General features: G+C 36.2%; 4 protein-coding genes and 1 long non-coding RNA gene across 8 annotated transcripts; 2 read left to right on the plus strand and 3 right to left on the minus strand.

The window, feature by feature from the left end:
• Positions 1 to 369: 369 nt before the first annotated feature.
• Positions 370 to 2,403, plus strand: LOC108984527. The gene is made up of 2 exons (XR_001995034.2): positions 370 to 879; positions 1,894 to 2,403. It is a non-coding gene; the product is annotated as an uncharacterized LOC108984527 (long non-coding RNA).
• Positions 2,404 to 5,118: 2,715 nt separating this feature from the next.
• LOC108984530 (tRNA pseudouridine synthase A-like) lies at positions 5,119 to 7,211 on the plus strand. The gene is made up of 2 exons (XM_018956518.2): positions 5,119 to 6,555; positions 6,647 to 7,211. Exons 1-2 carry the CDS (start codon positions 5,318 to 5,320, stop codon positions 6,957 to 6,959), a joined length of 1,551 nt encoding a protein of 516 aa, XP_018812063.2. The 5' UTR covers positions 5,119 to 5,317; the 3' UTR covers positions 6,960 to 7,211.
• Positions 7,212 to 10,262: 3,051 nt separating this feature from the next.
• On the minus strand, positions 10,263 to 12,361 carry LOC108984525 (ganglioside-induced differentiation-associated protein 2-like). The gene is made up of 3 exons (XM_018956512.2): positions 11,836 to 12,361; positions 11,475 to 11,739; positions 10,263 to 11,212 (listed from the first exon to the last, which is right to left on the minus strand). Exons 1-3 carry the CDS (start codon positions 11,966 to 11,968, stop codon positions 10,993 to 10,995), a joined length of 618 nt encoding a protein of 205 aa, XP_018812057.1. The 5' UTR covers positions 11,969 to 12,361; the 3' UTR covers positions 10,263 to 10,992.
• Positions 12,362 to 13,910: 1,549 nt separating this feature from the next.
• Positions 13,911 to 17,204, minus strand: LOC108984521 (pentatricopeptide repeat-containing protein At5g40410, mitochondrial). Of its 3 annotated transcripts, none has more exons than XM_018956507.2 (2): positions 14,918 to 17,204; positions 13,911 to 14,360 (listed from the first exon to the last, which is right to left on the minus strand). In XM_018956507.2, the coding sequence occupies exon 1, from the start codon at positions 16,847 to 16,849 to the stop codon at positions 14,981 to 14,983; it is 1,869 nt and encodes a 622-aa protein (XP_018812052.2). In that variant the 5' UTR covers positions 16,850 to 17,204; the 3' UTR covers positions 13,911 to 14,360; positions 14,918 to 14,980. The 3 variants fall into 3 exon arrangements, with proteins under 3 accessions (XP_018812052.2, XP_018812051.2, XP_018812050.2); XM_018956506.2 differs by lacking the exon at positions 13,911 to 14,360 and adding an exon at positions 14,379 to 14,807; XM_018956505.2 differs by lacking the exon at positions 13,911 to 14,360 and adding an exon at positions 14,379 to 14,810.
• A 971-nt stretch (positions 17,205 to 18,175) lies between these two features.
• On the minus strand, positions 18,176 to 22,603 carry LOC108984522 (high mobility group B protein 9). Of its 2 annotated transcripts, none has more exons than XM_018956509.2 (6): positions 21,844 to 22,603; positions 21,518 to 21,596; positions 21,253 to 21,415; positions 20,983 to 21,081; positions 18,960 to 19,315; positions 18,176 to 18,787 (listed from the first exon to the last, which is right to left on the minus strand). In XM_018956509.2, exons 1-6 carry the CDS (start codon positions 21,993 to 21,995, stop codon positions 18,683 to 18,685), a joined length of 954 nt encoding a protein of 317 aa, XP_018812054.1. In that variant the 5' UTR covers positions 21,996 to 22,603; the 3' UTR covers positions 18,176 to 18,682. The 2 variants fall into 2 exon arrangements, with proteins under 2 accessions (XP_018812054.1, XP_018812053.1); XM_018956508.2 differs by having other exon boundaries at positions 18,960 to 19,333; positions 21,844 to 22,602.
• Between the last annotated feature and the right edge of the window lie 2,251 nt (positions 22,604 to 24,854).

Consider the following 24,854-nt stretch of genomic DNA (forward strand, 5'->3'; position numbering starts at 1 on the left):
ACTAAACTGTGCATCAATGCTAAATGTAAGACATCCGTTTAATGAAACGGTGTGAATTGAAGACAAAAATGATTTTCGTGAGACAAAAGACTTTCTTATTCTCTCGAAAAAAAAATTCTTTTTTTTTTTCAATAAAAAAACTATATGAGTGTTGGTACGCGTTTTGGTCCACCAAACAGCTTGTTGGAAACAGCTTGTACCTAGCAAGGCTCTTAGAGCATTGGCATTTAACTCATTCAAAATTTGATGAATTTAGCTTTAAAATTACTGCATTGGATTCACCATACTTCAAAATCTAAAACTATGAGCTACATTGTATCTCATTTCATCTTCAAATTTGAATAACTACTATTCATCGCTATCGGTACTATTTTATTAGCAAAATCATATTTTTTGCCCGCATTCTCGTTGCTTTCTCTCCCTTTTTCTTCCTCTGTCTTTCTTCCTCTCCGAAGTTTCCAATTGCCCGAAATCCCCTTTCTCTTCCTTTCCCTTTCTTCCCGATTCCCAGATTCCTTTTCTTCATCTCCGTTTCCTCTCCCTTTTTTTGGCCAAGTTATCCATTCCCTTTGCTGTGAGTCACTAGTTCATCTTCGTCTGACAAAATTAAACCTCCATTAATTGTTGAAGAATCAAACCTCTGGTACATATGGTCTTGATTGATTTCAACTATCGAAGCCATCTCAGTTGTCGTTGAAAACGACCTCGGTGGTGGCGAGGCTGCGAACGCAACATTGTTATGCCGCATGGAATAAACTTGGAAATTCGCGAGGAGAATCATCACATACACCATTAGAGTGGGAGTATGAGAAAAGACCTGCTGAAATAGCCACACGAACGAAGCATGCATCTCTCTCTGAACCCGAGCGAGAATCCCCTGTAGGTCTTCGTTTTCCTATCGAGTGTTTCAGGTCCTGTAGGTCCTTGTTTCATTTGTTATCTATGGCAGTCAACAGTTAGAATTTTGTAGACCAACTTAGATGTTATTGTTAGTTAGGACTAAGGGTGATTATTCTGTTATGTTTTGATTTGCTGTGGTATTACTTATACTTATCAAAGGAGTTATATTTATTTATAATAACATTTTTCTGCCCGCTATAAATGACTAGGGAATTGCATCATACTCTTATAGGTATTAATTCTTGAGATGTTAATGCCTGATCACACTGTCTTTCTTCTGTTCAATTAATGCTTTTACATTGAGATGGAATAAAAGAAAGGAATATCATCAAGATGTAAGGTTGAATTGGCATTTCAACTGTCCGTTCTAGTTCCCATCATGGAAGGTGGTAAGAAGGAGAAGATAAGAGTTAGGGGCTTAGATGATTACATAGAATGGATACTGTTCTATATTCGAATTTTGCACCTTATTGGAAAAGAACTTCAAAAGCACTTTGTGGACAAAATAAACGTTGCCCACTGTCTTCTGCACAGTTGAACTTTGAAGTCTCAATCTGTTTTGGATTTTGGTAATAGAAAATGTATTGAATAACCTTACAGGACTTGCCAAAAAAAAAACTCTTTTATAATTCTGAAATCACAATACAAGGTTATATTTTTCTGTTTCACGAGAATCCATTCATGAAAATGGTTTTATGATGTTTCTCATTCTCACTTTGCCTTGGGTCGTGCTTGCTAGAATCATTCAGTGACAATGTGTCTGATACCTGCTTCACTAATATTTATTTTGGTTACAATGTTTCTTGCTATATGGTAAATGATGTCTCAAAAGGAAAAAAAAAAATGAATAGTTTATCCCCTCTTTTGGAGAAAACTTAACATCACAAATGCATGTTTTTCTATACTTGTTAGTAAAATATTATTGTGGTTTGCTTCAGATTTATAAACATACATTTGAAACTTTATGAGACTTATTTCTTATGTTCTATACAGTATGGAAGGAAGTTGATTATGTGAAGCATTTATAGAAGAACAAGCAGGAGCTGAAGGTTGAAGATGCTGGTATTGTAGCTTTATTTGGGCTGGAATGCTTTGCACGGTTTTGTGCTGGGGTGATTGTGGGAAGGGGAAATTGTTTTTCTTCATTTCATTTTTTTCTGCAATTCTCCTATAATCAATTTTTCATCTGTCTAGACTTCTATGATTTAATGTTTTGCTGGTTGCAGGATCAGGTAAGTTAGCAGAAAAGGTTGCCCCACCAGTTGAAAACGGGAACCAAGAGTAATTGAACATATTGATGCTTATGTAGACATAGAAGGTTTTCTAGTTTACTGCAACACTCAAGTCTTTCAGATCAAGTGGTTTTCCATCAACTTGATGTGTCTGACCTTGTTAGCATTACTTCTTTCACAGATTTCATCAAAACCCATTTCGAGAAACTGGATATCTTGGTATATATGATTCAAAGCTGATTTACTTATCTACTTTTTCATTCTTCCTGAACATCACGAAATTTATTAAGTATCCTTCATGACAAGGCTGGACAGTTAGTTGAATTTTTTATTTATTCTAGGAACTTGTTGGCTTCTTTTTCTTAGTTATTATTGTCATTGTTATTATTATTTTGCATTTTTCTTCCCGTGTGAACCTTTTTCTTGGGGGGAAATTTTGCATTTTGCACTAGAATGATGTCTGTTTTTCAATTTGTATCCCAAATGAAAAAGCTTGCTAAGTGACAGCCTAAACTACCAACTTCTAGTAATTTGTTATTACATGTGAGATTGATACGTACGAAGGGTGTAGATACGAGGACAATTCTACTGTTAATGAAATTCATATGATCTTGACACATTAATGGTAGAACTAACAAATGTGGCTAATCAAAATTATTATAATTAATAGCTAATTATGCACGGCAGATTCTTGATAAATTTAAGGTAAATCTTGTAATTAAGTCGGTTAGAAATCTTTTAGATAACCGGAGGGATTCGATATTTTTTCCTGCTTAAAATATCTAATATGAATAATGTAACATATTAATTAACATACGGTTAGTGTAATTGTAAAATATGATAAAAAAAAATAAATTAAAAATATTATTATTAAAAAATAATATTATATTATTATTTTGATTAATCTAATAGTTAATTCAATGTGAAATTATGACTAGAGTGATTTTGGATTTATGGAAAATATGTACTTTTCATCAAATTTTAAAGATGACTTTGATGAAGCCAATGCTAATGCTCTTATGTCCATGAGCTTAAAGCATCCACATTGGTCTATGCACATGTATATGCAAAGTCATATTTGCATAATATGAGCCTAGATTCATCTACACTAACTTATGCATATCTATATATTTAGCTAGCTATGAACAATATTTATCTATATTTGAAGAGCTACTATTTACTTCACAAAATATATTTTAATCATTATTTCTCTCTCCTCCCACTCTCTCTCTCACAATCATTTCCTCTTCTCTCATTCAATAACACAACAAACATTCATCTACACATTCATTTTATTATTATAATATATTATATATATTTTTTCATTTTATTATATTTTTAATATAATATATAAAAATTTATATTTTTTATTATTACATTTGTATTATTAATATCAAATGTATGTAGTGGATGCTAATTGCAAAATATATATTAAAAAATTGATTTTAGAAAAAAATTGATAATAATAATAATAAAATAATATTTTATTTTGTCTCAAATATACATAAGCCAATGTGAAAATTTTGCTTAAATAGCAAAATAGATATGTAAAAGAGGTGATATTGTATATGGATATGTATAAACCAATGCTATAAGAGCTTTGGCAATGGCCTAGCCATTTGCCAATGAAAGTTCAAATTAAAAAAGAATGTGAAAAAAAAACCCAGCATTGGCCTAGCTAAACATATAAAGTTTAACATATCTGCTACAATTAATGTTAGCAGCTCGCCAAATATGGAGAGGGACTGTATATGCCCCAAATTAATTTTTTATCATTTCTCTACCTCTCGCTCTTTCCTTCCCTTGGTTTTTTTCTTCTTCATCCCAAAACCCTCATTTCATCTATTTTTTTTTCTTTCTCCCGAAACTGTCTTCGCCCCTTTCTTCTTCGCAAGACATTTTCCTTCAGCCCCATTTTTCTCCAGCCCGCAGCGTCCCCTTCTCTCCAGCGGTCACATTCTCCAACCAAAAGTCATCGTCTTCATGGTCTTCAACATTTATTTTCTCTTCCTCGCTCTTCTTTCTCTCTTCTCTGTGTATTTTATCTTCACCCCTTTCTTCTTCAACCCGCAGCGTCCCTTCTCTCCAACGGTCGCATTCTCTAGCGGTTGTCGTTGTCTTTGTGGTCTTCAACGTAAGTCTCTCTTCCTCGCTCTTCTCTCCCTCTTCTCTGTGCCATCTCTTCTCTTCCTCTTCTCCAATTCTTCAATGTAAATCACCTGCAAATTTGCTATCCAGGACAAATAATTATTGAATCGGCTTGGCTCCATGAATCGTCCAGAAGGCACTACAAATTCATCCACGAATCGGCTTGGCTCTACCCTATACAACATCTACCACTAGAAATCTGGTTGTGCGATTTGGGTAAATGCTTTGTTAATTATTTTTTTTATTTTTTTTTGTTCTTTTGAGGATGAAATGGTATGGTGGATTTATGGTGTATCCACAAATTTGCTTGGTATTTTATTGGGTTCCATGATCTGAAATTTGTGATTTCATTTGTCATTGATTCTCTGTTTTTGGCATATTGTGATTGGGCAATTTTAGTATTGCATTTGATTCTCTAAAATGGTATGGTGTATTGCATTTTATATTGGGTATTGATTCTCTACTATCTCTGTTTTGGCATATTATTTGTCTATTGTTTGTTGATTTTGGCATATCTACAAGTCTGTGAAGGTAATATTTGCTGATGAAGTACCTTAGATAGTGTTCATGTCCATAAATGATCGGTAGCACTACAAATTAGGTCTCTCCCAACAAAAACTTAATAACTCAATTGGCGCACGTTTCGGAATTTGTTAATTTGAATTTGTTGTTGATTCGGTTTGCTGAGAATTTGTTTCTTTGAAAAATAATAATTTTACTTATTAATAAAGTTATTAATTAATATATAAAGTGTATTTATAAAATATTAAAAAATATATATATATTATTAAAATACTTGATAATGGTTAGAATACTCTAATGCTGTCATTTACATTAGGTAAAGGCACACGTGTGTATTCCCTCCACCTGACCTACAGCATTCAATCATCTCAACAAAATAGTGTTCTTTCTTTAATACGCTTTCGAACTAGGGCTTTATCCGGGTATAGCGATGGAACACAAACCGCGCCACTCAAAACTGTAATGGACATGGCGACCATCTCGTACAAGCCTGAGTCTCACACATACCACTGAAAATGGAAAGCCCAGACTCAAAATCCGACAAATCTCCGCCTCCGACACATAAACTAGAAACTGAACAGTCTGAACCCGAACCCAAGAAACTGAAAATGTCAACCACAACCACCTCCGACGACGAAGATACCAGCACTGCCACTGCGGCTCCCGAAACCAACAAAAAGCAAAGATACAAGCGCCGCAAGATTGCGATATTCTTTGCTTACTGCGGAGTAGGCTACCAAGGAATGCAAAAGAACCCAGGTGCCAAAACCATCGAATCCGATCTTGAAGAAGCGCTGTTCCTCTCCGGTGCGGTCCCGGAACAGGACCGCAACAATCCTAAGCGCTACGACTGGGCCCGCTCTGCCCGGACTGACAAGGGGGTCAGCGCCGTGGGACAGGTTGTCTCGGGCCGGTTCTACATCGACCCGCCTGGCCTCGTCGAGCGGCTTAATTCAAATCTCTCATCTCAGATCCGGATATTCGGGTACAAGCGCGTGACGGCTTCGTTTAACGCCAAGAAGTTCTGCGATCGGAGGAGGTATGTGTATTTAATACCCGTTTTTGCGCTTGATCCCTCTTCGCATCCCGATAGAGAGAGTGTTTTGGCTAGTTTGGGATCTGGGAATGAGCTCGTTAAGTGCTTGGAATGTTCTGAGAGAGGCCGTAAGGTCGTAGGTTTAATGGGTAGGCGTATTTTTGAGTCTAAGGGTACTGTTGAGTCAGGCATTACGTCAAGCAGTGGGGATGCTATTGAGGAATCCAATATCAAAGAGGAAAGTAGGGCTTATTTGGAAAATGGTGAAAATCACAAGTTTACTTCTGAATCTATGGAGGAAGCCAAGGTTGTAGATGACAGTAGAGCTTCTGAAATTGCTGCTGTTGAAGCTGAAATTCCTGCCCAAAACGAGGATACTGTTGAGAAAGTGAACCTGCAGGAGGGTGCAAAGGGAGGTGGGTTTTTTTATGGTGAGAAGGAGAGGGAAAGTTTCAATAGAATTTTGAAGTATTATGTGGGGACTCATAACTTCCATAACTTCACCACCAGAACAAAAGCCGAGGACCCTGCTGCTCAGCGCTTTATTGTTTCATTCAACGCAAACACTACGGTTACAGTCCAGGGTATGGAGTTTGTCAAGTGTGAGGTTGTGGGGCAGAGCTTCATGCTTCATCAGATTCGGAAGATGATTGGGCTTGCCGTGGCTATTATGAGGGATTGTGCTCCTGAGTCACTGATAGAAAAAGCTTTGCAGAAGTAAGTGCTCCCACTGTTGACTGTATTTATCCCCTCATATTTGTTTATATTCCCAATGCGATTCTCATTAGATGCAAATAACTAAATTTAGGGATGTCAACATTAACGTTCCTACTGCTCCTGAGGTTGGTTTGTACTTGGAAGAGTGCTTCTTCACGTCATATAACCAGAAATGGAAAGACAGTCATGAAGAGGTGTCGATGAAAGCATATGAAGAAGAGGCAGAGGATTTCAAAATGAAGCATATATACTCTCATATAGCCTCAACGGAGCATAAAGAAGGAGCCGTGGCCCTCTGGTTGCATTCACTCAACAACCGTAATTATCCAGATTTACGTGTCGTCGTCGGCAATGAAGACACGAGTGACGGGAGATGTAGTGAAATGGAGAACGCGGTCGAGTAATTTGTTCTGGCAGGAAATGGGATTTGGAGTGCTGCTAGACCTTTTTTTTATGTCTTTTCTTTACAATTTTCGTGTACTCTAATTTTGATCACCAGTAGAAAATTTCACACCCGTTGGATGTTATAACCAAACTGTGTATTCTACTTTCAGTTCATGGGGCACAGTTCACATAATGTTAAAAAATTTTGGTTAATCCATGTATCTCCCAATATAAATTTAATATAACGGTAAGTTTGATGGGCTTAGTAGAAACGTTGGTGGTTCTTTTATGCCATATGGACGTCAATGCTTGGGAATCGGTTGTTTCATTTGACGACTTGCTGCACTTTTGGTATTATTTCTTGGTTATTGTGACGGTTTCATTTCATCTCGATTAAGCAGAGTTGTAGTCATACTAGCTTGTTTAGTCAGTTTTTTCTCCTGAGGTTGGTCTCTTGCTTGATTTATCTAATTTGTTATTGTTTCAAGTTTTGTTAGCTCTCTGCTCCATGTATTGGAGTTTAGGTGAAGGGATTAGTCACATGAAAACTTGAACAGTTTCATAGTTCGGTCATTCAAGGCGAGACCATGCAGTATGTTGCTCTGGATTCAATTTACAACACACTATCTTTCATTGAAGTGGCCTGGACATGGCAGCTCAAAGCAAACAAGCACACCCAGAAGGCTAGAAGAGCCCCTGGCCATGGATTACGTCCTCATAGTGGACCCTGATGATGGCTTTTTGGGTTCAACCTGCAAACACAATGGTGTTGAAACTCCCCACTGAATTGCAGAGGTCCTCTTTCCTATATCGTGAGAATGGTGAAGCTTTTAATAAGCGGTGCGCACTTGCGCTGCAGTAAATAGGGGCTTTTATAGTACGAAGTTTGGGGGATGAATATTATCAAGTCCGACGTCAAAATCAGATTTTCTTTACTAGACACAATTAATATTATTTTAATTTATATGACATTTTAACCTTTTTTTTTCCTTCAATTTTTTATGAGCTATTTCTTTAAAATTATACTTCCACTCATAGAATGTATAAACAGTGCACCCCTCATTTTGAACAAAAAAAATAGTAAAATTTATATAAAAATAATAATTTTTTAATAATAAATTCTACTCTAAAATAGTATAACGATTATATTTGTGATTAATTTCTTTAATTTGTTTAGCAGTACTGCCCAGGTCTTTCCTTCATTGTTTTTGGGCTAACACTTAAATGGTTTGCTGTTCTCCGAAGCCCAAAACTAGGCCCACTTGCTGCCCTTGGTCATGTCGCTTCCGAATTAAACTATAACGATAAGTTTGAATAACGAGTTGAGATGAAATGAGTTAAGATAAAAATTAAAAATTGAATAAAATATTATTAAAATATTATTTTTTAATATTATTATTATTTTAAAATTTGAAAAAATTAAGACTCGATTTGGATCCACAGTTCAGATGAGATGAAATATTTTAAATAGTAATGAGATTTTAAAGTTAAGATGAGATTAAATAGTTTGTAAAAAAAATTTGTTTAGATAGTGGGACGAGATGAGATAGTTTTAAATTTTTGAAATTTGGTGTGGATCCTACTATTTTATAGAGTACTAGAATTGTGCACTGTTTATGTATTGTTTATGTCAGTTTTTCATACTATTTATTTACTATTTATTTAAGTGGATGTTTTTCAAAACTTAAGAGATGAAATATTGTGTTTGGATAGCCAAATCTATTGTATGGTACAACTACAGATGAGATGTTTCATCTATATTGGCTAACCAAATCGGGCCAAAATTGTTTTTTGTATTTTGTGTAGAAACTTGTGAAACTTGTAATGATTAGATGAGTAGCCCCTCTCAATCCAAACCAAGCTGGAGTTTTAGATCACTCTACTGCTATTCAATATTTTATAGTTATTTTTTTACCACTTTTTCATTACTATTTATATATCATTACTATTTATAGATCATCTGAGATCACCTCGGTACCAAACATAGCCAATTCTTTCGTCAATAGAAAGCCATCATTTTTGTGCTAAGCTATGATATTTTTTTAGTTCTTCTAAGTACAGTCGCAATGTGCAATCGCGGGGGAATCGACTTTGCCATGTCAACCAATACATTAAAAAAAAACCAAAACAAATGAAAATAGAAAGAAAGACATTCTGAGCTCTTCGTGTGGGTCTCTAGTCTTCATGGGTAGATGAAAAAGGCAAATCTTTGGGTCTTTGTATGGGTCGTCTTTGTGGGTAGATGAAAAATGTAGATATTTTTCGTGATTTCTACGACTAGTACAACATTCGTTGGCACGGGTGATTTCTACAACCAGTAAGGATCAAAGAGCTTCATGGATTTAGATCGCGTGTTTGTTGTAATATGACTTGTCGGTGTTGTGAAATACTATGCAAAACATACATACCAACAATGACAAATAAAGTAAAAGCAACACAATCAAACACACAACACACAATATACGTGGTTCGGCAAATTGCCTACATCCACACAAGCTGTAAAAATCTTATTAATCAGAGGAGATTATAATCAACTCAAACTCTCTAGGATTTTTTGCTATTTCACATAATATGCACTCGCTAGACAATTATTTTCTCTAAAAAAGATGCTTGAGGCTGTCCAACACAAGTTCAATATGACATATATATAGTGAGTGGCGCTGAAAATCATAATCTGGAAAAAGTACGTACTTCGCTCGAGCGGAGTGTCAAATGCGCCTCGAGCGAACAACCAAATAAACATTAGCTTGAGCGGAGTGTCGAGCAAACATTAGGGTTTGTGTCTCGTTCGAGCAAAGTGCCAAGCGGTACTCGAGCGAATTTCTTTGACTTGAGATTCGCTCGAGTGGTATGTCGAGCGACGTCGAGCGAACTTTCAGCAAACAATTTTTCAACTCCAAAACCAGTCTCCGCATACACCCCAACAGTTGGATCTTTGGTACAAACTAGTAAGATCTGCGTGTGGGTCGTCTTCATGGATAGTTTCATCAGACATTGACAAGATTTTTGCTTTTCTCTTCTCAATCAACTACTAATCTCAACTAGATTTTCGTATGTATTTGCTCCATTCTGCAAGAAGATGTGAACTGATCCCCTTCAATTTTTGTCTTGAGTCCTGAGCTTCCAATATCAATAATTTTTGTAACCTACAAAGACTTGGTACATTCCTTTGGTAGTGATCTTGAACCGGCAATCTTGTCCATTCTCTGGATTCTAAACCTTGTTTCTTTGGCCTTATGCTTCTTTCCTTGAAGGTGTTCACTTAGACCTTTCTCAATAAATAAAGTAGATTTTTTCTCACAAAGTCCATAAAACATTGGAACTTCTGTAATACCCAGAGCGGTAATCATCCATCTTATAAAAGTAGCTTACTAAAATAGTTACTGATTGACTAACATGATAGAGGATCTCACAGAATTCTTTTTCAAAAATTCTGAAAAGTGTAGAATATCGATTTGGAGAAAGGGAAAAAATGAAAGCTTCATGGGTTGAATAAGGGTGACGGAAACACTACCAAAGAAACAGATCTTGCAAGAAAGAAGGGTGAACGACGATAAATGAACCGTGGGAGGAAGAGGCACGACTTCGTGAGAAGATAAGGGTGGAAAGACGAAGGTAGAGAAAGGCATCCCTTTGTGGGAAGGCAGTGCTTGGTAGGAAGACCATGGTTAAACAACGGTGCAAATGGAGAGGCAGAGCTTCGTGGGAAGGAAGAGGTGGAAAGATGAAGGGAGGAAGAGCTAGTGGGAAGATGAAGGGAGAGAGATCTCTTTGAGACGAAACGATTGGTTTAAGTACTTGACTAAAATAGTATATTTCATTTTCCACGTGGAGACCGATTCTCCCGCAACTACGCACGTCTTAAACACGGCATTATCTCTAGTTTCAATTTTTATGTTTGTACTTTGTACAGTAAGATCAAAGGTCCTAGACTTCCTATATTCTTCTGAAAGGAAAAGGGGGAAAAAAAGAAAAAGAAAAACAGAGGACACATGCATATGTACATCCATCCTGCTTCAAACAAGAAGACCCGCCGGAGGGCCCATCATCTTATCATGCAATACACCTCAAGGAATAAATGGGCACCGGAGAGTCTGCAAAGGGTGCACCGTCGACTCGAGGGTGATCGCTCTCCAACCCGTAGTCCATCATCGGACGGTACTCCAGCTCCTCGTCATGTTCATATACAAATTCCGGAATCTCAATTTCGTTTCTTCTCACGTGGTCCCATAGAAACTCCACCCTGTTCACGTATTTGAGCTTCCAATACCACCTGCAGTATTATTATTATTATTGCACAGTCATTCAACAATGTTTCTCACAGTCACAGGCCAATTACCTAAATAAACCACTAAAAACCAAAAAATTGCGTGTCTTTTTTTGCATCAACGTTCTGGGTCGTGCAGTGGGATTATAGAATGGCTCAAAGCGAAGGCATCGACAAGCATAATAGATATGGCTTTTGTCAGTATCAAAAGGCTAAAAATGGGGCCAATATGGGTCATGACTTGTCAAATTTTGCACGAGAATCTTACCCTCCGCTGAAAATCAAACGCCCAAAGGTGGCAAGGAAGAGTCTGGCCTGCAGTTCCGGGTGTACGAAATAAACAGCCTCTAGATTATTTCTGATGTTGGTCGGAATAGACTCATAGATTGACCGTAGGGTCGAGATTCCGGGAAAGTTTTCGGCTCTCTGCACACCCGTGTGCACGTACACCACGGAGAACGGCCGCTCCCCTAAGTTGGCAAAGATCTTCTCCCCCAAATATTTCTTGAAAGCCTCCGTACTCACAAGCCGAGCTGATCATAATACATCACAAGAAACACCGTAAGCAATTCGTTTCGGTTGGAGAATACATAAAAGAACCCACGACGATCGACGTTCCTAGTTCTTACCTGGAAAAAGTCTACCGATGATGCGGAGCACTTTATGACCCCTTTTGTCGCGTCCTTCGATCTTGAAAACTTCGAGTTTCTCAATAAGATCATGTTCTTGACCGGAGAGGGGCAGTGTCAATGGAGAATTCATGGTTCAAAGTTTAAAGAAGCTAACGAGATACGGGTTAAAGCCAAGGCTTTTTCGGTGGTTTGGTTTTGAGAGGGAATATGTATATTTATATACACAGGTGTAGGGAAGTTTCGAAGTGTCGGGTAGGTTCAAAGTGTACAGGGAGTCCGAGATGTATAGAAAAGGGTGGCTTCATCCAAATCGGCTTGGGATAGCCGAGGGGCGTCTCTGGGCAACTTTGAGGAGAGGAGGTCAGCAATGGAATATTCTCAAGCATCTTTCGTTTTGGGTTGAGGTTAATCTGTCTCAACTCGGTGCAGGTTAGCACCATGTCACTGACACTTGTGGACCCAGTTTCATCTTTTCTGGACCTAATAATCCATCTGGACCGTTAGATATTTGACTCATTAGGTAGGATGTGTTCACAACAAGGTTTAGGATGTCTTCCTAGAAGGTTCGGACTATTTTGAATTGATTATAATACGAGTTGAGATTTAGACAAAGTGGTTGATCCGATGTTAAGTGCCCCTGTTCAATAGAAGGCTTAGGGCTATAAAACTAGTCTGCATGAGCGGCAATTATCATCCTACTCGTTGTCTTATTTCTAATCAAATCAAACTTGTTATTTGGAGTAATTTATATGTATTTTTTGGGTGTGTAAATCTTAAATGATTCTTAAAAAAAATCATTGAATTTCAAGTGCATTCTATTTTTCTTAAAAACACTCTGAAGACAAGATAGAATTAAATATAAATGCAAAGGAGGAGATAAAGTAAAAGAAAAGAAAAAGTTTAGGCGTGCCCCGTGAAGAATGATGAGGAAACTGCTCAGACTTTTCCTAGGAAGGTATCAATAAAGTTGAGGTGTCCAATCCAAGGAACCATGAGGCATGATGAGCAATGATTCGAAGGAAGGATGATTATGTAAAAGTTGTTCCTAATTAAGTGTCCACGTATGATTATTCAAATATTCTAATCGAGCATGCTTTCATAAAGAAGGCGAATGAGTAGTTGTACGTTTCACACCAAGAATATCTGCATGCATGGAATGAAAATACGAAATCAAATCAAATACTGAAATGCAAGCTCCGTCCAGAAATCAAACAAGCATATCTTTCGATTATGCAGTAAGAGATTATTTCTCTACGTCTTCGACGGTGAGTCGAGCCTCATATGACTATTTTCTAGAAATTTGGACAGAAAAAAATGCTATTACATACTTTGTCATATCATAAGCTCATGCAGCAAAGCTAGCAATAAAAATGATAGAATAATTACAAAAGGCTTCAACAATCCTCAAAGGAGAAGCATAGTTAGTGATTTCAACAATGTTTAGAAAATTAATCTCATTACTAAAGATATTGCTCAAGTGTTGAAAAATCATAACAACTGGAGCGTTAAAAAAATAGATCAATGCTTTCACAAATTCGATATGCTTCCTCGGTGGCACAATGGATAGCAACCAATCTTATTTTTAGTAACATATCTATAAAAAACCTACTTACTTGTATTTTGCATATTGATAAGGGGAAGGATCTTCTCTCAACTAGCTCGTAATTTCCCTTATTGATGAAAGCATGCTTGATTAGAAAGAAAGAAAGAAAAAAAAAAAAAATTTGAGAAGGAGACAAGTTTCGGTTATTCAGTTCAGTCAATGACTTACCTTGTAGAATGAGAACTATGACCAACAATTATTGACAAACACTCCCAACCGTCTTTATAATATATCAACAAGATTTTCTAATATTAATTGTAATGATACACAATCTAGTCCGATAAATAATATATTTTTTTAAAAAAATTAAAAGAGTATGAGAGGATAATTATAAGTGTTTCTCTGTTTGGACGTGATCACAATAATATTTTATTTGTCAAGAACCGTACAAGTTAGAGAATCACAAGCGCTCCCTCAAGTCATATCTGAGCCATAATTTATACACCAATACTATTATTAGAAAATTCGATCAATTCTTAAAAGGCTAGAGCAGTTAACTTGTCCGATGGATCCAAAAAAAAATGTTCCATTCAATTTGATTCTAATGATGTGCAGAACCCTGATAAAATGTTAGCCATTGCTAACTACTATGGTATCTGTTGCAGCAAGAAAGGGCTTTACAATTACAGCAACTCCAGCTCAAAAACGTTTTGTCAACTGTGTCACTACGCATATATTAATTGCTCTGAAATGACCGCATTTCAGACATTTGAAAAAAAAAAAGAATGTATGGAATATGGGTTCGGTTTCAGTACAATCAACTGAACCGACCCTTCCATCCATTAATTGTTCCATTTATTTCAGTGGGCCATAGACCATGGAATGGAGAAGCTTGAGAAAGTGAAAGCAGGCACAGTACCGGGCCACTTCCGCAGGATGTTACGTCAGTGATGGGAATCAATGGGTGGAGACGATAGACCTGGCCCACCATTGGAAAATGGTGTTCATTAAACCTATATAATACATTTACATGGGTGGGGTTTCTTTTTCTAATATGAATTGACCTATTAAATTACCAAGACAAAATGGAATGGAGCTTTTTTTCGTACCCATTAAATGAATCCCGAGCTATATAATAGAAGAGATACTCTATGTAGCATTAAACACAGTGGGATGGGCTTCCTAATGTGTTCCATGCAAACCTTGTTTAAAATTCCAAATACTTTAATTGAACCTAAGCAGATTATTATTATTATTATTATTATTGACATGGAACCGAAACCAGTTAGTGACAAAAAAGAAAGAGTATATTTTCCGTTAGGAATTCATCTCGTTTTGTTAAGAACTTGTAGCTGATGGGAGTTGGATTCAGAGAGAGGCAGGGAAAGAAAGAAACTAGATCCTGATCCCTTGCAAGAAAAGATTGCTGCTGCAACAGGAAAGACGACAGAGTAGAAAATTTCAATTGATGTAAGTATGCATCAAGCTATATATAGCAGTCAAGAAATAGTTACGATTCAGAGAGGAGTTTCTTACATTTCAGGGACTGACAGATGAACATCGTGCTGTAATCTGTAAATCATTTAGTGATGGAGAGTATCACCAATAATCACCACAAGAGCACGATCCATTATCAAAGTGGTGAAATCGCTTTGAATCTCGTATGATGATACTACGCTTCTCGACCAGTGATATGAACTTTGCAGTGTTGTGACAGTCACCACATATTCTAAGATTCTTTGTTATAATTAAAGGGCCTGCATTAGTCACCAAAAGGCCAAATGCAATGGCTAGCTTTTCACTGTGCTCATTGATCATATCCTCTTTAACCTCCTCTTTAACATCATGTAGAACAAATTCTGTCTTAGACACATATCCAACCTTTCGGATTTTTCTAATCAGCTCTTCCAATTTAACACGTATCTTCTCCCACTCAGGGTGAGATCGATCACCTACTACAAAGCGGTGGATTTTGTTTCCTTGTTCAATAATACTGCAGCCAGGGTTTCTGATCACACCTCTGTCCTTCATTAAAGTCCTTACCTTCGATGCATCTTTCCATAGATGACCAGCACAGTATATATTGGAAAGCATGATATAGTTTCTGGGGTCTGATGGGTCTAAAGCTATCAGTCGCTCTGCGGCTTCTTTCCCAAGTTCAATGTTACCATAAATCCGACAAGCACTAAGGAGGGCCCCCCAGACTCCAGAATTAGGCTCCATTGGCATTTGTATAATCAGGTCATAAGCATTACTCAGAAGACCAGAGCGACCAAGAAGATCAACCATGCAGGAGTAGTGATCCATCCGAGCTTCAATTCTATATACTTCAGACATGATCTTGAAGTAATACTTCCCCTCCTTGACAAATCCTGAATGGCTACAAGCATTTAACAAATGCGTGAAGGTCACATGATCAGGAACCAAACCTTCCTTGACCATGCTTTCGAAGAGCTCAATTGCTTTTCTTCCACACCCGTGCACAGCATAGCCTGCGAGCATGGCTGTCCAAGCTACCCTATCTGGATTAATCATCTCTCCAAAAACCTTGTGTGATGCATTTAATCTCCCTAACTTGGCATACAAATTCAAAAGTGCAGTTGCAATTCTTTCATTTGCATTGAGACATCGACTGAAAATTACACCATGAATGCCCTCTGCTAGTTTTCCTACACCTAAATCTTCACAAGCCTGAAGCAAGGCCACCACAGTACCTTCATCAGGCTCAACTCCAGCCAATCTCATCAAATTAAAACAGCCCACTCCTTCCTCTGGAAATCCATTTTGGTTGTAAACCATAATCATAGAATTCCAGGAAACAATATTCCTAATAGGCATTGCCTCAAATAATTTACATGCCGCATCTAAATAACCACACTTTCCATACATATTGATAATAGAATTAGCAACCTTAATTTCCAACAACATACCCATTTTCAATGCAAAACCATGAATGTATTTGCCTACATCTAGAGCTCCCACATCGGTACAGGCTGCGATTACAGATAAGAGCGTAACCTCATTAGGTTTCATTCCCATCACAAGCTTCATTCTGAAAAGTGCACACATGCACTTGCCAACAAAGCCTTTTTGAGAAAATCGGGAAATTAAAGAATTCCAGGATGCCACATCCTTGCTAGGTATTTCATCAAACAACTTCTGTGCATCTTCTGTACCGCCAAACTTGATGTAATTAGACACCAGCTGATCACCAATAAACCCATCGCTATAATTTACCGATTTGACAACGCGGGCATGAATTGCCCGGCAGTGCGAGACGGAAGAGCAAGAGTTTATGGCGAGAATTAGACTGGAAACAAGTGGTTCTGGAATGGTATATCTTTGAGAGAAGACTTGAGGGAAAAGGGCAGTGTGGGTTTTTCTCCGGCCCAAGAGTTTGTATAGAATCAGAGCGCCATGATGAATGTAGGAGAGAGCACGTGATGGGAAACAAAATATCGATACCATTTCCCATCATAACCTCTGCTTTCCAAACATCCCTCTAAAACTCTGACTTTGAGATGAGCTTTGTGGACTAGGAACCCACTTCAGGACGTACGCATCCGAAAGTACAGTTCAGCGGAGGTCCCTATGTTTGGGAAGAAGGCTGCATACCGTTTTAATTTATCTTCAGTCTTCCCATACGAGCAGATCAATAAAACAGATGCTATCTTTGTAATTAGGATACATGTATCTACTGATTAAAGCTAACTTCTACTTGAACTTCGTTTCAACTTTTCAGATCTAAGCCTCTGCACTTTCAAGAAGTGCACATTCCCCTAATTGCTTCTCTTCCATTGTCTTGAATGCGTCAACGTCTGCATACTCATGGAATTGCCAATCTCTTATCATCATGATAGGAGATCTTGCGCTGTTTTATTATTATAAATGGTACGTGCCACACCCAAGTATGCATATACATTTTACTGACTGTGTCATGGGTTTTGAAAGGTATTCAATTCAAAGTGAAAACCCCGTTTCTCCCTGCGTGATCGTAGTGCAGCACACGTTCTGGATCTTGTGTTCATATTTTTATATTAATGTAGCAAAGTATGCCAAGAAGTCCCGTTATCATATGCAAATGGTACCTTAATAAGAATATTTTTTCCTTCAAGAAAGCGTAGAGTAATAAAGATGAGTCGTATCAAATTCCATTCTCACCTAATTATATTAATATAATGACATATATGTTTGCAGTCTTAAAATATGCAAGTCTTTTTTTTTTTTTAAAGTCAAGCTTTGCACTCATAATAGTGAATTCCATTTTTTTTAAATGAGTACACAAGACTAACATCACTCTAATCTAATAGTCAATCAATATTTTATGTCACATATTGTTTAAATTTATTTTATTCTAAATTTTATAGTAAATTTTTATTATTAAGATGATCACTTAAAAAATAATAAAATGATTGAACCACGAAGCAAAAATGATTAATCAACGGGATGCAGAAAAAAAATTGTACTGTTCATATAAACAGTAATAAGCAGCACAAAAACTTTTATTGCACCCCGTGATTTTTTCTCGTGATTGTATCAAGACTGTGGGTGTGTTTAGATGTTGAAGTAAGTTGAGTTGAGATGATAAAATATTATTAAAATATTATTTTTTAATATTATTAATATTTTAAAATTTAAAAAAATTAAATTATTTATTATATTTTGTATTGAAATTTAAAAAAATTATAATGATAAATTGAGATGAATTTGAGATCTAAACTCACCTTTAAAAAAAAAAAAAAAATAACCATATTGAACAATAAAGAGGTATGGCCAAGAATGATGACAATTTGGAGGCATAACAGGATAGTGATGCAAGTCTTTCTATAGGACTGAAGCGATGGCAAAAGTCACAAGGCCCATAGCGACGAAGAGTTTGCATTAAAATCCCTACGCCATTAAAGGCCTATAGTGTAGCCAAAGCAATGTTAACTTGTGATGCAACCAAAGTCTTTTTTGGGCATGATGGCAGAGACCCAAGAAGACCTTTCCGGCACCTCTTTTTACCATTTTTTTTTTTTTTTGGAAAGGTAGAGCTCATCCCCAGTTAAGGAAGCGGTGTATCCAGCACAATTGGGAATGTCACTCGTGCATTCAATTTTCTGTATTGACTTTCTGCCATCCAGAATATCAAACAGCAACATCAGCGACATGGGGTAATATCAATATGCATGGAAGAGATTGCGGTTTTCTAACAGTACCACATATGTATAGAGATAATTGTACAACTCAAAAAGTTCCCTTAAAATTCTTTTGGTTTTGGCGGCTCCCTCTGTTCTTTAATCCCTCTAGTCAGCTCTCTTAACTTCCAAGTTCCATGGTTTGACTGAGATTCATTTTCTCTTTGTACTCTTTCAATTCTCTCTTGTATCGTTCTTTGTCCTTCAACCCAATGTTCTGGTAAACCTACAAGAAAACATCACAATCAAATGAAATTCAAGTATTCAAAACTTTTACTGATCACAAAGATTAATCATATGATTAATATCAGACATATTTCATTCTACCATGCAAGACATAAATGATTCCACAAAAGAATAACCCAAAAAAATTTAGCATTAGCAGTGTCTGTGAATACCATCCTTTCTTCTGGGCTGAGGTTGCTCCATGACTCACCGATCATCTTTGTGAACTCCCTCTCTCTGTTTGGGTACAAAGCTTTGAGCTTATAATGCTTCTCTGCAAAGAAGAAGTTATAGCCACTGCGATTCGGTTTTGGGTAGTTGGGGTCTCCCCTTCTTCTACTTCTCCGACGACGACGACTTGAGTGGCAAGGACTATGAGTGTATGGTACAATGGCACTGTTAGATTCAGGAACAGAGACTGAAGAATCTGGCTGCTCCGGATGGTAAAGTACTCCTCTAAGAGTCTCAGAACCCAATTTCACAGATACCAAATAACCACAATCGAACTTCCCTTCAATTGTTCCAGTAGCTGAGAAGCATGAAGGGCCTGTAAATTAGGAAGTAAATAGTGATACAAACACAAAAAGTTCTGCCAATATCTCAGCTAATCCAATCAATTCAAAGCAAAGCTTAATTCAGAGATTACAAACTTGAAACTATGACTTCCCATAACAGTTCATGTTAAGAAATTCATCTTTGAGAATTGGGCAGTCACAGCAAATAATAATCATTTCATTTTGCTCGCATATCAGCTAGAAGAAGCACGATCCACTCTTACCATATGAACTCAGAAAATCACAATATGTTACGTGAAAAAATAATGCTACTCTTCATCTTTAATTTCATCAAAGTCTACGAAATAAAAGCCACTAAAAATGCAACACACCAGCCAGTGTGACTTGGACAACAAAGTTCAGGATGAATGAACATTTCTCAAATGCGTAATTATGGCACAAATCTCCATTTAATCAGCCCCGTTTGGATGTTGAGCTGAGTTGAAATGAGTTGAGTTTTTATAAATAGTAGTGAGTTAAGATGGTGAAGTGAGTTTTGTGGGATCCAACTAAGATAAGTTTAGATGTGTTTGGATGTTAATATGTAATTAAGCTGATGCGTTGTGTGCTGTTGTTTTTCAATAATCTCTAGTAATTGCCTAGTTTATTATATTTAGACTATGCTATTTATTAGCTAATATTGGAAGTTGTTTTTTATTAATGCTGTTGTGAGTTACAAGGGGTCTTTATATATCTGTACGTTTGGAAGTGTAAAGTAGAGAACATTTAGAATCAATCAAACAAGTTGTTGACTGAAGTCTCTCTGCAATACTCTGTTTTCCTATTATTTTTCAACAAGATAAATTTAGATATATTTATGGGAAGTTAAAATAGGTTGTGGGTCCGAGTGTAAAAAGTTTTTGAGTTGAAAAAAGTTGTGGGACCCACGTATAAAGAGATTTTGAGTTAAGATGAGTTAGGGCAGGTTTGGGGCCAAAAACAAAACACAAAATTTTCATCTCATCTCATCTCATCTCATCATTACACCTTTTTCAAATCTCCATACAAAATATAATAAACAATTCAACTTTTTCAAATCCCAATACACCTTTTTCAAATCTCAAAACAATAATAATATTAAAACTTAATATTTTAAACTTCAAAACAAAACACAAAATTCTCATCTCACCCCCCAAACCTACCCTATGATTTAAGAGTTGAGTGTTTAGATATTAGACTCAACTTAAAATTAGACTAAACCAAATTGATCTCAATTTAGTCCAAGTTCCAAACAGGGCTCGACCATGAGTTTAAAGATATCGACTTTTGAACTGATATGGAAGGCAACTAAACTAATTCTCAACATTCAGAAGACGACAGCCTCATATTTTCTTAGTATAAGATAGTAGTGGGACCCAGTGCAAAGGGAGAGTGAGAAATCACTTAGATAGACATGCACATCAAGCATATCCTAAAATCAAAAATAGGTTAACCACGCAACCCGCTTGGTGTCCCATAAATTAAACAAAACATTTTGTGGCAGGGAAATTAAACCCAACAACACATATGTGTGGTGTGGTTGACATTCACTTTATCCTCTTGTCTTAATTATCCATGAAGTGAAGTAAAGATAATGGAACGACCAGCTTGCATTAATATCGAAGGAAAATCGAGAAATTAATGATGAGAAATATGAGAATACCTTCAATAAGTGGTTCCACATAATCTGTAGTCGTTTTGGGGGAATATTCCACTAGAGCCAATTCAGGTCTCCACAAAGGGTTGCTTGCAGGAAATGGAACTGCACAGAAATAAAATTGACCAAAAAAAAAAAAAACCATAAAACATAAAGAGCAGAAAAGAAATCGGATCAAGAAGCAATAATCAAGGACAAGATCAGGGAACAAAAGTACCTCTTAAAACAAAGGACATGAAAAAACACAAAAAATAGGATGTAAAAAGGATCAACTACCTGTTGGGGTAAACACAGGACCCTGTAGCTTAAAAAAGTAAACCTGCTCATAATGGTAAAGAAGACCAAAGTAGTGTTTCCTCAGTACAAAAGAAGCGCTCGTTGTTGTTGGAGAGAACCTGAAAATATTACCCACTTCCCTCCATTTCTTCTCTGCAACAACCTACACGTTTGTTTCCCCTCTCAGCCGAAAATCCTAATGAACTCCAAAGTAAGATTGAATATATTGGATTTTTTACATTGAAGGGATTAGACAAAACCGAACCTTTTCGTAACCGCCCCTTTTTGTAACCTCTGCATAAAGAATGTGCAAATCTAGCTCCTTGCCCCCAATCACAGGAATCCTTAAGAATACCACAGGGAGAAATAAAGGAGGATTAAAGAACACAAACGCATGAATCAAACCTTAAATTAATAAAAATACAAACAAGGTTCAAATAGAAAAGAAGAGTTTTATTTGTTTAATCCCATTTGCATAGGTCCCATGAAAATCGCATAATCTGCTATCTAATGTTACAGTATTCGATGTGGCAATCCCCGAATATAATAACCGACAGAAGAAGGGGGGGGAAAGGAAACAAAAAGGCTTACATAAATTTGGTGGTCATCATAAAATGGAAGCGCCTCAAAGTGTCCCAGAAGACTATAGGGTCGCTGACAACATCCTCATGGGAGGCAAGTGGAGCAGGGTAATGCTTACCCTGCACTCCATTCCAGCTCTTGTTTCTCCCTCCCGGCGACATTTTTTCACGGTCGCCGGTAAATCAATGAAGCAATAATGAAGAGTCAAAAAGACAGTGACATATATTAATGACGACAATAAATAAAGATGATTTCTAAGATAAGATCGTAGTTAAGGGGCTGTAAGTCTGGCCGAAGTTGATTTAAGAAGAGGGTTGGACGCGTGGGGGAGGGAACGGTTACGCAAAGTTGGCTTTTTGTGCCATTTTTGAAAAGAACGGCAAAGCTCTGTTGCGAAGTCCTAATGCTTATTTATTTTTCACAGGCTACGTTCATAATTACACGCCACTAGTCTCTCCTCGCTATCTCACGCTCTTTCTCGTGGCACTCGAAGTCTGACATCTCTGCAGCTGCATGACCAGACCAGACCAGTGATGACCCTCTCTTTCTCTCTCTTTCTCTTTCTCTCCAAACGTTGACATGCACTTGGGCTTCTTGTTCTGATAGCGTCTGAAAGCGTATCTTTAGGGTACATTTGGTGGTAGATATCTGAGGAGACTTTAGGGGGTTGATATAGTGTGTGTGCGCACTTGAGTGTACTGCTGCGCAAGTTACAGAACGGTATGTGTATAATCAGGCTTGGATCAACAATGGCTTGTTTGGACGCTGGTTAATCGTTCTGTGGATCTGCTTTTTATCCGGTTTTTATGGTAGATCATCTTTTTATCCATCGAAACATGTTTGGGCCTCCCATACATGAGCTTGACTGGGTGGTTTGAGATAGCTTACATGGAAAATCCTTTCTTTTGTTTTGTTTCACGTGTATATTTGCTGACTCTGAAAATCACGTGGATGGAACACAACACGATTATCTAGTCTTTTTTCTTTAAGATTGGATGGACTAGAAAGACCCAGACAGGGATTAGTTGCCTAAACTCACATGTAGAACCAATAATAATGGTCTGGTTTGTGAAATCACTTCTTCATGCTGTAAAGACAAACCCTTTTAATTAATTATCTGACTAAATTGAATTCTCGAATTTGAAGAGTAATAAATATATCATATGAGCGTTATAATGTTTAATTACGTCCATAAAACAGCTTTGAACAATTTGAACTTTAGTATTTAATGTTGTGTTTACGTTAGATCATTGAATTCACTCAAAACGTTTAGAAAGAATCTCAATAGGTAAATGCAATGATATCCAATCGCGTTCGAACTTCGAGGATCCCATTTTTTAAAGAAAAATAGACACGTTATCATTATGTGGTGTCCACAACATTTTAATATTGTTTTGATGGGATTTCAAATAGATAAGCATCCTCTCTATTTTAAGTAAAATGAGCCGTATCTATTTAGTGTAAAATAGTCTTTTAATCATTTTATTTATCTAAATAATATAAGAAGATTAAAATATTTCATTTTTTACTCTAAACGAATATTATTAATTTTAGAGAATTGATTTGTACAAATCTTAAATAGATAAATATGTACAATTTTTTATAAAAAAATAAATCTCATCTTAAAAAAATATAAAAAAATTATTTTTTATTAATGTGATAATTTTTTTTATAAAAAACTTATATTTAACTTATAATATTTTAGGTGAAGTAGAGAGAAAGTGTGAGCCTTCGTATGAGCATGTGATGTTGTCTTGACAAAGTCAAGGGGTGGCTTCCAAGGACACCCTACGAAATCCAGGGATGCAAAATGAACCTTGATTGCAACAATTGCCATAGTCAATTAGTCATGACTAGTGGCCTCGATGGTAGCATGGCCATGCCTTGGGCCGCCCAAGTGGCTTTGATTCTGCGTAGGGTTGTTCAGTGTTTTTGATCCATTTTTGGATTCCAAATATTTCCTATTAAAGTGACCAAACATTATTGTACTTTTCACCTTATATCGGGTCGGAATGCAGAGCAAGGCTTTGTCATTTTGCTTTCAATCTAACTTGACAATAATTTTATTTATTTTTTAAATAATTGCATAGATAAATTATGTTGGACGGAGTCGGGCTATTAGAATTTAGAATAGCCCTAAAGCCTGGATTAAATTGGATTTTCGGCTATCAAAATTGGCTGCAAACTGGGGTAGGGAGAGTAAAAATGGGTCAATGTCGACATTGGGCCAAGTGTTAGGTCTCATTTGTAGTTTGATGTCATTTTATCTATTTATTATAATTTTTTTAAATTTTTATATAAAATATAATAAATAATTTAATTATTTTAAATTATAAAATAATAATATTAAAAAATAATATTTTAAACTTTTATTTAAAATCTCGCATTACTATTTTTATACGGAACATTAGACTTGGGCCCAAGCTAGCCGATCTTCGGACTTCGAATTGATTGATTATAACCTATGGGTTAGTAACCCACAAGTTTCGGTTCAACTAAAATTGGTTCACAAAAAAAATCATAATTGTCGAGCTGTAATTGTGAATAACTGAGACGCATTTAAATAGTAAAACTATTTTATTTTATTTTATCTTATTATTATAATTTTTTTAAATTTTGATATAAAATATAATATATAATTTAACTTTTTTAATTTTTAAAATAATAATAATATTAAAAAATAATATTTTAACAATATTCTATTTAATTTTTAACTTTTATCTCATCTAAATTAACTATCCAAACTGCACTTGAGTTATTTTTTTTTAGAATAATTCTACATGTAATTGTAAAGTACGTAATTACTGTATAATTATTTTAAAAAATAGTAAAGTTTTTTATTAAAAAATTATTATTTTTATTTAAATCTCATATTTTATTTAATTTTTTAAAATAACTACGTAAAATTACTCAGTTTTTTTTTTTTAACAAATTCCGAACTCGACTAGGCTAGTTTTTTCTAATGGAATTGGGAGCAATTGCGTTCTACAATCCCAAGGTTTTCAATAATTATCAAAAGA

The sequence above is a fragment of the Juglans regia genome, chromosome 11 (genome assembly GCF_001411555.2).
Source record: "Juglans regia cultivar Chandler chromosome 11, Walnut 2.0, whole genome shotgun sequence".
NCBI lineage: Eukaryota > Viridiplantae > Streptophyta > Magnoliopsida > Fagales > Juglandaceae > Juglans > Juglans regia.

Bases quoted from the DNA above. Each gene is read 5' to 3' on its own strand.
- LOC108984530 (XM_018956518.2), top strand. From the start codon at position 5,318: ATGGAAAGCCCAGACTCAAAATCCGACAAATCTCCGCCTCCGACACAT. The intron at 6,556-6,646 runs GTAAGTGCTCCC...AACTAAATTTAG, and splicing joins ATAGAAAAAGCTTTGCAGAA to GGATGTCAACATTAACGTTC.
- LOC108984525 (XM_018956512.2), bottom strand. From the start codon at position 11,968: ATGAATTCTCCATTGACACTGCCCCTCTCCGGTCAAGAACATGATCTT. The intron at 11,740-11,835 runs GTAAGAACTAGG...TATTATGATCAG, and splicing joins CATCGGTAGACTTTTTCCAG to CTCGGCTTGTGAGTACGGAG. The intron at 11,213-11,474 runs GTAAGATTCTCG...ATAATACTGCAG, and splicing joins CGTTTGATTTTCAGCGGAGG to GTGGTATTGGAAGCTCAAAT.
- LOC108984522 (XM_018956508.2), bottom strand. From the start codon at position 21,995: ATGTCGCCGGGAGGGAGAAACAAGAGCTGGAATGGAGTGCAGGGTAAG. The intron at 21,416-21,517 runs GTTCGGTTTTGT...ACAAACGTGTAG, and splicing joins AAAGGGGCGGTTACGAAAAG to GTTGTTGCAGAGAAGAAATG. The intron at 18,788-18,959 runs GTATTCACAGAC...GTTTTCTTGTAG, and splicing joins TCAGCCCAGAAGAAAGGATG to GTTTACCAGAACATTGGGTT.
- LOC108984521 (XM_018956507.2), bottom strand. From the start codon at position 16,849: ATGGTATCGATATTTTGTTTCCCATCACGTGCTCTCTCCTACATTCAT.